This window comes from Leucoraja erinacea, chromosome 3 (genome assembly GCF_028641065.1).
Source record: "Leucoraja erinacea ecotype New England chromosome 3, Leri_hhj_1, whole genome shotgun sequence".
Lineage (NCBI taxonomy): Eukaryota > Metazoa > Chordata > Chondrichthyes > Rajiformes > Rajidae > Leucoraja > Leucoraja erinaceus.
Window position 1 is genome coordinate 92,967,431 of NC_073379.1, and position 13,090 is coordinate 92,980,520.

General features: G+C 41.2%; 1 protein-coding gene across 7 annotated transcripts in view; it reads right to left on the reverse strand.

Annotated features, from left to right (window-relative positions):
* The window catches only part of apc (APC regulator of WNT signaling pathway), a 158,861-nt gene that overhangs the window by 31,763 nt on the left and 114,008 nt on the right, over positions 1–13,090 (reverse strand). For 6 of the 7 annotated variants that reach the window (XM_055633203.1, XM_055633201.1, XM_055633204.1 and 3 more), the window contains 3 exons: positions 11,379–11,492; positions 9,179–9,262; positions 4,689–4,796 (listed from right to left, as the gene is read on the reverse strand). In XM_055633203.1, the coding sequence (XP_055489178.1) occupies positions 4,689–4,796; positions 9,179–9,262; positions 11,379–11,492 (306 nt within the window). The remainder of the gene's footprint in view (positions 1–4,688; positions 4,797–9,178; positions 9,263–11,378; positions 11,493–13,090) is intronic. The other variant, XM_055633202.1, reaches the window with a different exon arrangement.

Consider the following 13,090-nt stretch of genomic DNA (forward strand, 5'->3'; position numbering starts at 1 on the left):
GAAAGCAATAGGGGACAAGATGCTAATTTCCGAGTATGAAAATGGCCATAACATTTTAATACTGAAGCTGAAAGTGAATTAGGTATCAAATTAAAGTTATTTTTATGCTTTTATCTGATGGGATAAATTACAGGCTTGATTTTTTAAATCGCAAGATTTTGTAACATTCCTACATCCTGTGTGATAAATTATATTAAATTCTGCCATCATGAAGTGCAAGCAGTACAGAGAACTTTGACATATTTTTCAAGGAAGATACTGCCAATTTATTACAGTGAAATATATGGTTGAGATAGCATGAAGCTAACAATTGATCAAATGGAAGTACAGATAGTACTCAGATAGAGGACTATCTCATTCATAAGGGTGCATCACAGTCGCAGAGAACAGTGTGGAAGTTATGCAAGTACTAGTCTTAAACTCGTCATAATCTTCAAATCATCTCACTCTTAAATTATGGACAGTGTCAGGAGGGAGCATGAGGGCATGGGGGTAGTGCTATAGTGCAGGAGAACAGCAAGTGTTATATCATTAAGAGAGGAAGCACGCACGTGCAATGTTACCAAACCTATTGACCATGAGAAAGGGGAGAAGAATACAAATAATACAAATATCTTCAAAGTGATACAGCTCAAGTAAGTGGACAAAAATTTGGTAAATGGAATATTAATTGAGAATTATGGAATATTGTTTAAAAGGCAGAATGTGCAGTACAGAGGGATTTGATTTAGTCATGGAAAAGTAAAATTATTCAGATACAGCAAACAATTAAGAATGCAAATTGATTGCTGGTCTTCATTGCATGTACAGTAAACCCTCATTATAATGGAACATGGGGGGGGGGGGGGGGGGGGGGAATGATGTACATTATTATCAGATTGTCCGCTATAACCAAAAAATTATCATTGGATTATTAGTAGAAACAAACAACTGCAAATGCTGGACACAAAGTGCTGGAGTAACTCAGCAGGTCAGGCATAATTTCCAGAAAACATGGATAGGTGACGTTTTGGGTCAAATCAGAGTCTTCAGTCTCGTGGTCAGGAGATGCGACACGGAGAAAAATCCAGGTGAAGCAGGAGAATAGGGTTGAGAGGGAAAGATAGATCAACCATGATAAAACGGCAGAGTAGATTTGATGGCCCGAATGGCTTAATTCTGCTGCTCTAACTTACGAACTGACGAACTGCGTCCTAGGGTACTTAAGGAAGTGGCTCTAGAAATCGTGGACGCATTGGTGATCATTTTCCAATGTTCTATAGATTCAGGATCAGTTCCTGTGGATTGGAGGGTAGCTAATGTTATCCCACTTTTTAAGAAAGGTGGGAGAGAGAAAACAGGGAATTATAGACCTGTTAGCCTGACGTCGGTGGTGGGGAAGATGCTGGAGTCAATCATAAAAGATGAAATAGCGGCACATTTGGATAGCAGTAACTGGATCGGTTTGAGTCAGCATGGATTTACGAAGGGGAAATCATGCTTGACTAATCTTCTGGAATTTTTTGAGGATGTAACTAGAGGGGATCTTATTGAAACATATAAGATAATTAAGTGTTTGGACAAGCTAGAGGCAGGGGAGTCCAGAACCAGGGGCCACAGTTTAAGAATAAGTGGTAAGCCATTTAGAATGGAGATGAGGAAACACTTTTTCCACAGAGTTGTGAGTCTGGAATTCTCTGCCTCAGAAGGCGGTGGATGCCGGTTCTCTGGAAACTTTTAAGAGAGAACTAGATAGGGCTGTTAAATATAGCGGAGGCAGGAGATATGGGGAGAAGGCAGGAACAGGGTACTGATTTTTGGATGATCAGCCATGATCACATTGAATGGTGGTGCAGGCTCGAAGAGCCGAATGGCCTACACCTATTGTCTATGAACCAGTTGATGGCCCCTGCCTGCTGGTGGCTCGGGGTAAAGGTGAGGATCGGCGGAGTTATTGGTCGTGGCCTGCGGGGTGACTGGAATGCAGGTAACGGTCAGCAGTGGTGGGGGCAGTGGCAGGCACAGCCTGAAAGTGGAAGGTGTGCGGGCTGACAGTTGCGACAGTAGGTACTGCCTGAATGTAGCTGGGGAGGTGGTGTGGGCTGGGAGTGGCATTGGCAGCCCTGCCTGGAAGTGGCTGGGGAGGGAGTGTGGGCAGGGGATGGCACGGCATGGCAGGCTGGCCTGGAAGCGGCAGGGAAGGGTTGGTATTGGCAACCTGGCCTGGGAGCGAGTGCCGGTAGGTCCATTTGCTATAATTAAAATCCATTCCAAAGAAGTCCGTAAAAATAAGGTTTTACTGTTTGCAACAAAACTCTCAGAGTTTGCAACTTTCATATACTGCTGAGACCATTCCTGGAGATCTGCTTACCTTTGAAGGTAGACGCAAAATGTTGGAGTAACTCATTTTGTGTCTACCTTCGATTTAAACAAGCATCTGCCGTTCTTTCCTACACATGCTTTACCTTTGATCTGCTTAATTGGGAGAGTATAAAGACAATGGAGGAAGTTTAGGGAACTTAGGTCAATTTGTGGGATAAAGGGATTGACCTATGAGAAGCAATTGGGCAGATTGGGCCTACAATTGATGTTTTGAAAAATAAGAGGTGAATTTATTGAAAATAAGATTCTGAGGGATGACAGGGTAGATGCCTTCCCTTCATGGCAAAATCTAGAAGTGGATCGACCTGCTGTCCAAACTCATTGCCATGTGGTGGTCACCCGACTGCACCAATATCATCCTGATATTGAACCCCAGCCTGCATGGTCAAACCAGATCAAGGATCTCCTGTAGAGTTCGCCACGGGCTGTGTCTCCAACAAAACGTATAGAAACATATAAAATTATAAAAGGACTGGACAAGCTAGATGCAGGAAAAATGTTCCAAATGTTGGGCGAGTCTAGAACCAGGGGCCACAGTCTTAGAATAAAGGGGAGGTCATTTAAGACAGAGGTGAGAAAAAACTTTTTCACCCAGAGAGTTGTGAATTTATGGAATTCCCTGCCACAGAGGGCAGTGGAGGCCAAATCACTGGATGGATTTAAGACAGAGTTGGATAGAGCTCGAGGGCTAGTGGAGTCAAGGGATATGGGGAGAAGGCAGGCACGAGTTATTGATAAGGGACGATCAGCCATGATCACAATGAATGGCGGTGCTGGTTCGAAGGGCCGAATGGCCTCCTCCTGTACCTATTTTCTATGTTTCTATGTTTCTAAAACCTCTCTTGAGGTCTCACACTGGAAGACACCAATTACTTTTTTGCACCCCAGGAGATCTTGTAACAATTTAAAAATGTCTCTGATAACCAGAGAGAATTAAGGAACGGTTTAGTTATATTTTGAGTCAACGTTGTGCACATGTGGGCTATGAACCATGAAAAGATGAGGAGCCCAAAGTCCAGGTGATCTGATGGCCTCTCAATCAGCTCCATAATTTAGTAAGATCAGGAATGGTCGGATGTCCGACTTTTGAACTAAATAGCTAGTTAGTTGGCAGTTCCTGTGGAAACCATGGCAAGAAATGCTGGCTGGATATGCTCAGGAAATTCATGCCATTCTGTGTAATCTCATTGAAAATGAAAATGTTATAAATTATAATGGCAAGAAATAAAAAATTTAGATTAATAAAGAAGTCAGAGATTTATTTAAAGACAAATAGCATATTGTTAGCTTATTTACATTTTTGGAGTTGTTACAGAAACAGTTGCCAATGGCAATGCAGTAGATGCTGTACATACAGACTTTCAATAGGCCTATGATTGAGTGCTACTTAAGTTTATCATCAAAACTGAAGACTATGCGATAAAATGGACAGTTAACAGCAAACATACAAAACTGGCTAATGGCCAGGAATTAGTGTAATGAAAAGTTATCCTGCAACCTAGAGATGCAATGATGTTTCCCCACTGGTACAATGTTCTAGAAAGCTGATAAACCGATGCCTAAGCGACATGCTGCAGTGAATAGCATATGTTTCAAACCAACAATGGAAACTTATTTTAATGTTACGTTGATGCTGCTCATGTAACATTGCTTGTGTAATGCAAAAACTTGAAAGACTTCATTTTCAGAGACATGCGCTGCAGAATGGAATGTCCACGTTGTTCAAAAGTAAATAAATACACGCTCTTTACCTGGATCAGACAGTTCAGTTTAGATAAGGAAGCATTTCACTTGCAGAACCTGAAGCATGAATTATGACTGCTGTGACCCAAGTTACATAGTATCCAGTTATTAAAGAAAGAGCTTTCTTATTTGTCTACGTTTTGTTTTAAATGCATGATGAAGCTAAATGTGACACAATGTTATTTCACAGAATTTTACTTAATTTCATAATCCAAATTGGGTTATTTTGTTTTCTTCTGTTAAATGCTAAGTTTATTGAATTAATACTTTATTTAACAGCATTTGTGTCTCTTTTAATGATTTTGAGCTGTAACTACATCAATATCAATAATTCTAATGCTGAACATTCCAAATTTATACAATGTGTAATTTTCCCTTAAATTCCATTTGGTGATATATTGTAAAACACATTTATTTAATCAAACAACCCATTTAATGAATAGACTTACACCCAAATCATCAAGGCTATTTAGGAGACACAGAAGTGTGCAATACCAGATAATGGAAAGGCACCAATATACCGTTTTGCTGAAAGAAATGACAATGATTTCTCGTATTCCGTTGAAGATTGAAAATGTCCTCACCTGCCCATTCCCCGTAGTGCTCACGCTAGCTTCCGTTGTTTCCAGACAATCACTCGGTCCATCTGCATCTTTTGACACTGCTTGTTCGTGTTTAGTTTGTGATGATTTCTGTTTAAAGTACATTGGAATTTAGAACATCAAGAGGGAGATGATTTACTTTTGAAGTCTGCTATAATTCCAAGCGGCATCTCTGATATGTAACTAATGCTGTAGTCCTTACTCTTTAGTTTAAATGAACTGCAGCAAGCACCATCCCCCTCAGTGGCATGACATGATCAGAGAACAGCACGTCCACTGAGACCTTGCAGTGTATCACAATACAGACACAAAGGATGTGCTCAGAAATCTACAGACCTTTTCTGACTGCTGTTAAAATGACAAGCGAAAAATCCTGTGGGGGTGGATGAAAATGCACGAACCAGCTCCAGGAGCATTTGATCACATGACCGACATTGAACATCTTATGGCCAATAAGCTCCTTCACATTAAATAGCAGACATAAAAATGTTTTAAAAAGCATTTCTGGCGGACATAAGCATTTTTCTTATCTAGAATATCCATTTCACACTTTTATTGGAGAAAGTATCTATCAGGAGCATTTATGTCTCAGGTTAAAAAAATTGCTGCAAGCTAAAATTTAAAAAACCCATCGCAGAATTAAAAGGGTTCGCTAATTATTCAGTCTGCCACAGCACAGCAGTATCCTTCCTCCCCGAATTATAGAGCAATGGCTTCGTCCTCCTTCAGAGACAACAGGACATAATCTAGGGCGGAAGCTCAGTGCTGAGTAAGTGCTCCTGTGCAGGGATGCCGTTTATTGGATTTGACATTAAACCAAAGCCTCAAGGAGTTCAGAAATTACAACAGCAAATACATTGTTGAAATGAAGCACTGTAGTGCCTTGATGCACCCTGCATCACTGAAAAATGCAATTTAAATTCATGTCTTTCCAATGTTGCAAAATAAATTTGAATATATAACAAATGGGTTACTGAGTCAATAAACAATATCAGTTACCGTAGCAGTTATATGGACTTAGTTGCACCCTGCCTCACCCCCCCCCACTCCCTTGGGTGTTTCCCACTGTTTTATTAAGCATGCTGGAAATACAAGCTCCTTTTCATATCCGATTCGCAGTAATTTATGAAAAAAATACATCAACAAGAAATGGAAAATAGACCATTCTCTCATTTAAAGACAAATATACAAATCTCATGTTTAAAGGCAGGAGAGAAAGAGCGATGGGGCAGTGAGAACAAAAGGGAATGCTGAAATACAGTGGAGGGCAGAATTATTACATTTTTGGAAGAACGGCTAAAACAAGATAATAAAAATAATTTTAGTAGTATATATTTGACAAAGTTCGGTATGACAGGCTTGAAGTTAAACTCAAAAGGCAGTGATGCAGCGGATTGGCAATCCAGAGATCTGGACGAGCAGTCCAGGTACGGGTTAAATTCCACAATGTAAAGACCTACTAGGAAAACTGGCAACTCAGAACTGTGTGCACCACTCACAGTTATGGCTCTTTCTCACGGTGCGACCTGACGCAAGATAAGAGTTTAACATCGTGGGAACCTCCTGCGATAACAGTACGGCATTCGTGGACCACCGAGGACCTCCGTGGCGCTAACGGCAGGTAGTCGTGTAACTTGTTAAGGTCGGGAGAAAATTCAAACATTTTTGAAATTCTCCAAGAGTGACTTGAGCAGCGTTGCAACATTGTATGAACGCAGATGCCAGTGCGATATCCGTGCGATATCCGGAATGACTCTTGCGGGTACCGTGGGAACTCCTGCGAACGGTAATATGGGTTGAGCACAACACCGGCTGAAAGGAGGCCATCGAGAAGCAGATGTACGCCTATAAAAAACTTTTTGTCATTGGCTTTTTTAAATGTTTTATGTAATTTGTGTTTTTATGTGTCTTGAGTTCTATGTGCAAATCCCACGATGTTAAACTCTTGTTAAGTCTTGCGTCAGGTCGCACCGTGAGAAAGCCCTTTTACTATGGCGGAAGCTCAGATTTTTTTTTAAACTCGTCATTTATAATGATGACCACTAAACTTCAGGACTGTTGTAAATACCTATATGGTTTTAAAATCCCTCAGGGGAGAAATCTTCCACCCTTTCCTGGTCTGGCCTGTAAAGCTGCTCAAATCGAGAATTTCATTGTTCCAATCCTGGTGCATATGACAATTAAATACTCTTGATCTGCAGCAGATAGTGAGTGATTCAACACGAGGGTTAACCAGATGCATTTGTCACTGACAGCATTTTGAGAAATTACTCCCTCACAGACCAAAGTATGTTAAAATAGGCAAACTATTGTACGAGCTGGGATAGTCAGGAAAGATTTGGCATTGAACACTGGCATTGAGACCTGATAGAAGTATATTAAATGATGAGAGACTTAGATAGATTAAACAGTCAGAATCTTTCTCCCAGGATGGAAAAAATAAATACCAGAGGGCACAGAGTCATAGAGTGATACAGTGGGGAAACAGGCCCTTCAGCCCAACCTGCCCCACAATGTCCCAGCTACAAGAGTCCCACTTGACTGCACTTGGCCAATATCCCTCCAAATCTCTCCTATCCATGTACCTGTCTAACTGATGGAATAGTCCCAGCCTCAACTACCTCCTCTGGCAGCTTGTTCCATACACCCACCCCCCTTAGTGTGAAAATGTTGCCCCCACCTGGATGCCTATTAAATCCTTTCCCTTTCACCTTGAACCTATGTTCTCTGGTCCTCCATTCCCTTACTCTGGGCAAGATACTCTGTGCATCTACCCAATCTATTCCTCTCATGATATTGTACACCGAGTATAAGATCACCCCTCATCTTCCTGCGCTCCATGGAATAGAGTCCCACCCTACTCAACCTCTCCCTATAACTCACACGCTCTAGTCCTGGCAACATCCTCGTAAATCTTTTCTGAACCCTTTCAAGCTTGATAATATCTTTCCTATAACATGGTTCCCAGAACTGAACACAATATTCTAAATGCGGTCTCACCAACGTCTTATACAACTGCAACACGACCTCCCAACTTCTATACTCAATATTCTGACTGATGAAGGCCAAAGTGTCAAAAGCCTTTTTGACCACCTAAGCTTTAAGGTGAGAGGGGCAAAGTTTAAAGGAGATGTGTGGGGCAAATATGTATACACAGCGGGTGCATGGAATGCTCTGCCGAGAGTGATGGCTGAAGCAGATGTTAGTAGCAAAATCTTTTGTTACAAAATCTACCATCAATGGCGCTCCAGATCTGCCTGCTGCCCATGTGTGCAATTCCGGAGGCTCTGGAGGGGGGGGGGGGGGGGGGGGGGGGGACCAGGCCAGGCCTCCCGTGTGACTGGGACCCAACGGGTCCCACTTTTTCATGACCAGAGCCTGCCTAAATTTCTCTCATCATCCAGGTTTCCTTACTCCGACCTCTCTTGCTTTTCTCCAACAGGAACATACATATCTTGAACTCACACCGTCATTTAAAAAAAAAAGCATTCCACATTCCAGAGTGGCTTTGTTTACAAACAACCTACTCCAATCAACTTTCGCAAGTTCGTCTAATACCAAAGCTAACAGAATCGCACCAGATCCAACAGCATTCACAATCCCCGTGATGACAGAAACAAGTGCATGGATATTAAAAACAAGGTTGAAACATTTACAACCTCATTCAGTCATTAATACAGGACTGATGGACCACCTTGATTTTGTCCCAACATTGTCAACATCTCATAAACCAGCCTTTAGCAGATTCAGTTCACTCCATATGATATCAAGATGTGACTGGGATCACTGGATCCACCAAAGACTATGTGATCCTACAACATTCTGCCTTTCAGTATATAAGGTTTGTGCTGCATGTGAGGATTTACAAAATTGCCCAGCATCAACTTGCCCAAATGCTGCCCGGTGTAATCACTTATCAGTAAAGCAATGAAAGGAGTCATCGACAAGGCATCAAACTGCATTTAGTCACAAATAATAGTTAATACTTCCAATTTGGGTTGACCCAGACCTCATCACAGTTTTAGTCCAAACATGAATTTGAATTTTAGAGTTTGCTGAGTTGAGTTTGAGAGTTGAGATTATACTAATTGCCCCTGGCATTTTAGGCAACAATTGATAACGTGGCACCAAGGAGCGCTGGTTAAAGTCAATGGGCATCTTGGAGATAACACAGTTGTCACATCCAGCACAAAGGAAGATGATTGTGCCACCAGGGGAGCCGCACAATTGGCAGCTCCGCCAACAGCCTGTCTGTTTTGTCGTCTTTTTGTTATATTTTTAATGCGGGTTAAAAGTTTGTGTAAATGTTCTCCGGTTTGTTTTATGTGGGGGTCGGGGGAAACAAGATGAGACTTTGCTTGATTAGATTATTCAGAGAATTAAATCTGCCTTGCTTTAAGTCCAAATAATCAAAATCAACAATGCAGTTAGAATAAATTCACAGTTTCCAAATCAAATAAAGACAAACTGACCTCAGGTTCTGCTGCTTGGGAGTGTAAGTGTTGGCGCAAACGAAGCATTTCCTTCTCTATTTGCTGAATCCGTACAACTCTCATCTGCATTCGGATGAACTAAAGTTAGAAAAGGGAACTCTCTCTTCTTCTCTGTTAAATGTGGCAGTATTTATAATTTTGGATAGACACAAAACGCTGGAGTAACTCAAAGGGACCAGTCTGAAGAGGGGTCTTAACCTGAAATGTCACCCATTCCTTCTCTCCAGAGATGCTGCCTGCCCGCTGAGTTACTCCAACATTTTGTGTCTATCTTCGATTTAAACCAGCATCTGCAGTTCTTTCCTACACATTTCATAATTTTGGATATTGATGTTCTTTCCGATGGAAAGTTTGAGTTATGTTAACAGATTTGATCTTTTACGCTTTACAAAACAGTAAATAATACAATAAAATTAATCCTTGAAGTTTATGTGATATTACAATCATATTTTGAACATTGAAATCAATACAAACTCTTATCTTTCCAAAGTCATGAGAAAGAATTTCCTCTCACACCATGAATTTTTGCAATTCTCTACCTTTTTGCCCTAACGGAGTTAAGTCATTGAATACATTCAAGGTTGAGAGATTTTTCTACCATTGGAGAATTATCAAGGTCCAACATGGCAGACTGCTTAAGAAAGTCAAATCACGTGGGATCTGCAATGTACCGGCAAATGGAATAGAAAATTGGTTTAGTGATAGGCAAAAGGTAATGGTGTAAGGGTGATTTTCTGTCTGAAGTCTGTAACATGTGACCTACTACAAGAATCGCGTTTGGTAATTCAAGTGGATCTTGCAAAATGTATAAATGACTTTGATGACAATGTAAGTGGGCGATTTGTAAGTCTGCAGGCGACATGAAAATTGGAAGTCATAGATAGTGAAGAAAGTTGACCAAGGATACAGTGGGACACAGATTAGTTGAAAAATTTGGTGGAGCAGTGGCAGATGGAATTTAATCCAGAAAAGTGTGAAGTACTACACAGTCGAATTCTGAAAAAATATATAGAACAAACAACAGGACCTTAAGAGCACTGATCTACAGAGGCCCCTTAGGATGTAAGTCAATAGCTCAATGAAGTAGTGACAAGGGTAGATAGGATAGTGAAATTTACCATGCTTTCTTTCATGTGCTGAAGCGATTAATATAAGAGATGGGATGCCATGTAACAGCTGTACAAAACTTGTTTGGACTTGTTTAGACTGCATTTGGAGTGTTGTGTACAGTTCTGAATGCTGTACTACTGGAAGGGTGCGGTAGCAATAGAAATAATGTAGAAGACATGCACCAGCTTACTATTGGTAACTGCTGGATATTTTTTCTTCAGAGGATGATGGTTACCTGGAAATGAGCTGCCAGTGGTGGTAGATATCAAAAAGGCATTTTGGCAGGCACTGAGAAGGCATAAAGGTTAACGACCTAATGCAAATGGAATTGACGAGGACAGATAACATGGTAAGAATGGATGGGGCAGGCAAAGAGGCCTCTTTCCATGCTGTACAACTTTATGAATCTAACAGATAGGGAGATGTAGATGAGGCTGAGAACCGATCAACCTTAGTTTTATTGAATACAGAGGAAGGTGACCCCCTGCTTTTATTTCTCTACCTAAAAAGCTACCTTCAGGTTTTAATGTAAAGAAAGCTCCAACGGCTAAACGATACAGAATTGATTAAAAGAGATTAGCCTCCTTTTCAATAAAAAATTTATAAAACTGTGTGAAATTCTTTGCATATTTTGTTTAGCTTTGGCAGAAAACGACGCAAAAATATACGCACAACATATAAGGTACAGAACACAGCATTTGCTAATGATTTGAAATATGGAGAACATTGGGAAATCCCAGCAAGTCAGGCAGTGCCAGATACAGTTTTATATTTTGGTCGAGAGTTGTTGAAGGAATGCGAATAATTTTTTTCTTTTATGTTGCATGTGGTAATGAACTGGAATTATGTATGAGAACAGTGGGAGAGAGATGATCAATTATTCTAAAAGGAAATTGAATAGGCACTTTAATAGGCAAATTAAAGGAAGGATCATGGAGGATCAGGACTAACTGGATGGCTTAGCAGAGATGGCAGTAAATGATGTGCCAAAGGCCTTCTTATATGCCATGATGACGTCTGACATTAAAAAAAAATAATATATATTTTAATTGCATAATTTCGATACTACCTGAGCTCGCTTTTCCATATCCTGACATGTTCCAAGTTGTTCCTCCATTGCAGATCGAATTTGCCGTGCTTCATACTCTAATTGCCTCCTAGTCATGTCCGTCTGCAGAGAAAACTGTCCAAAGTTGACCAATTCAATATAGTTTGCATAACATTGAGATGGTGACACCAAAACACATTACTTTGAGAATAATTATAAATTCACGGTAAAAAAGTTTGATTATAGCTTTGGGGAGGTGAAAAGATGGCAGTAATGCTTTATTGAGTCATAGAGTGATACAGTGATACCCTTCAGCCCAACTTGCCCACACCGGCCAACATGTCCCAGATACACAAGTCCTACCTGCCCGCATTTGGTCCATATCCCTCCAAACCTGCCCTATCCATGTACCTTGTCTGTTTCTTAAATGTTGGGAAAGTCCCTCTTCTAGCAGCTTGTTCCATACACCCACCACCCTTTGTGTGAAAAGGTTACCCCTCAGATTCCTATTAAATTCTTTCCCCTATGTCCTCTAGTCCTCAAGTCATCTACTCTGGGCAAGGGACTCTGTGAATCTACCCGATTTATTCCTTTCATGATCTTATACACCTCTATAAGATTACCCATCATCCTCTTGTGCTCCAAGGAATAGAGTCCCCGCCTGCTCAACATCTCCCTAAAGCTCAGACCCTCTTAGTCCTGGCAACATTCTTGTAAATCTTCTCTGTACCCTTTCCAGGTTGTCAACGTCTTTTCTATAACGTTGTCCCGAACTGAACACAATACTCTAAATGTGGTCTCATACAACTGCAACATAATCTTCCAGCTTCTACACTCAATACTCTGGCTCATGAGGCCAATGTGCCAAAAGCCTTTTTGACCACCCGATCTACCTGCTACTCCACCTTCAATGAGCCATGCACCTGCACGCCTAGATCCCTCTGCTCTACAACACTCCCCAGAGCCCTACCATTCACTATGTAGGTCCTGCCCATGTTAGACTTTCCAAAATGCATTACCTTACATTTCTCTGCATTGAATTCCATCAACCACTCCTCTGGCCAATCGCATAAGATCAAGATCCTGCTACAATTTTTCACTACCCTGTTCGCTACCTGCAAAATCATGCACTTTGTATGGCCTGCAAACTTGCTGATCTTGTCATGTATGCTCTCATCCAAATCATTGATATAGATGACAAACAGTAAGGGGCCCAGCACCAAAAACGCTGAGGCACACCACTAGTCACACACCTCCATTCTGAGAAGCAAGCTTCCACCATCACCCTCTGCTTCCTTCCATGAAGCCAATTTTCTATCCATTCAGCTATCTCTCCTTTGATCCCATGTGATCTAACCTTCCAGAGCAGCCTACCACGTGGAACCTTGTTGAATGCTTTGTTGAAGTCCTCAACATCAACATATACAACATCCTCAACATTTACCACATCTACAGCTCTGCCTTCATCGACCTTTTTGGTCACGTCTTTAAAAAACTCAGTCAGATTTGTGAGACACGACCTCTCACGTACAAAACAATGCTGACTATCCCTAATCAGCCCATGTCCATTTAAATACCTGTATATCCTATCCCTCAGAATACTCTCAAGTAACTTTCCAACTACAGATGTTAAGCTCACTGGCTTATAGTTCCCAGCATTTTCCTTGCAGCCCTTCTTGAAAAGAGGTACAACATTTGCCACCCTTCTGTCGTCCGGCACCTCTCCTGTATTT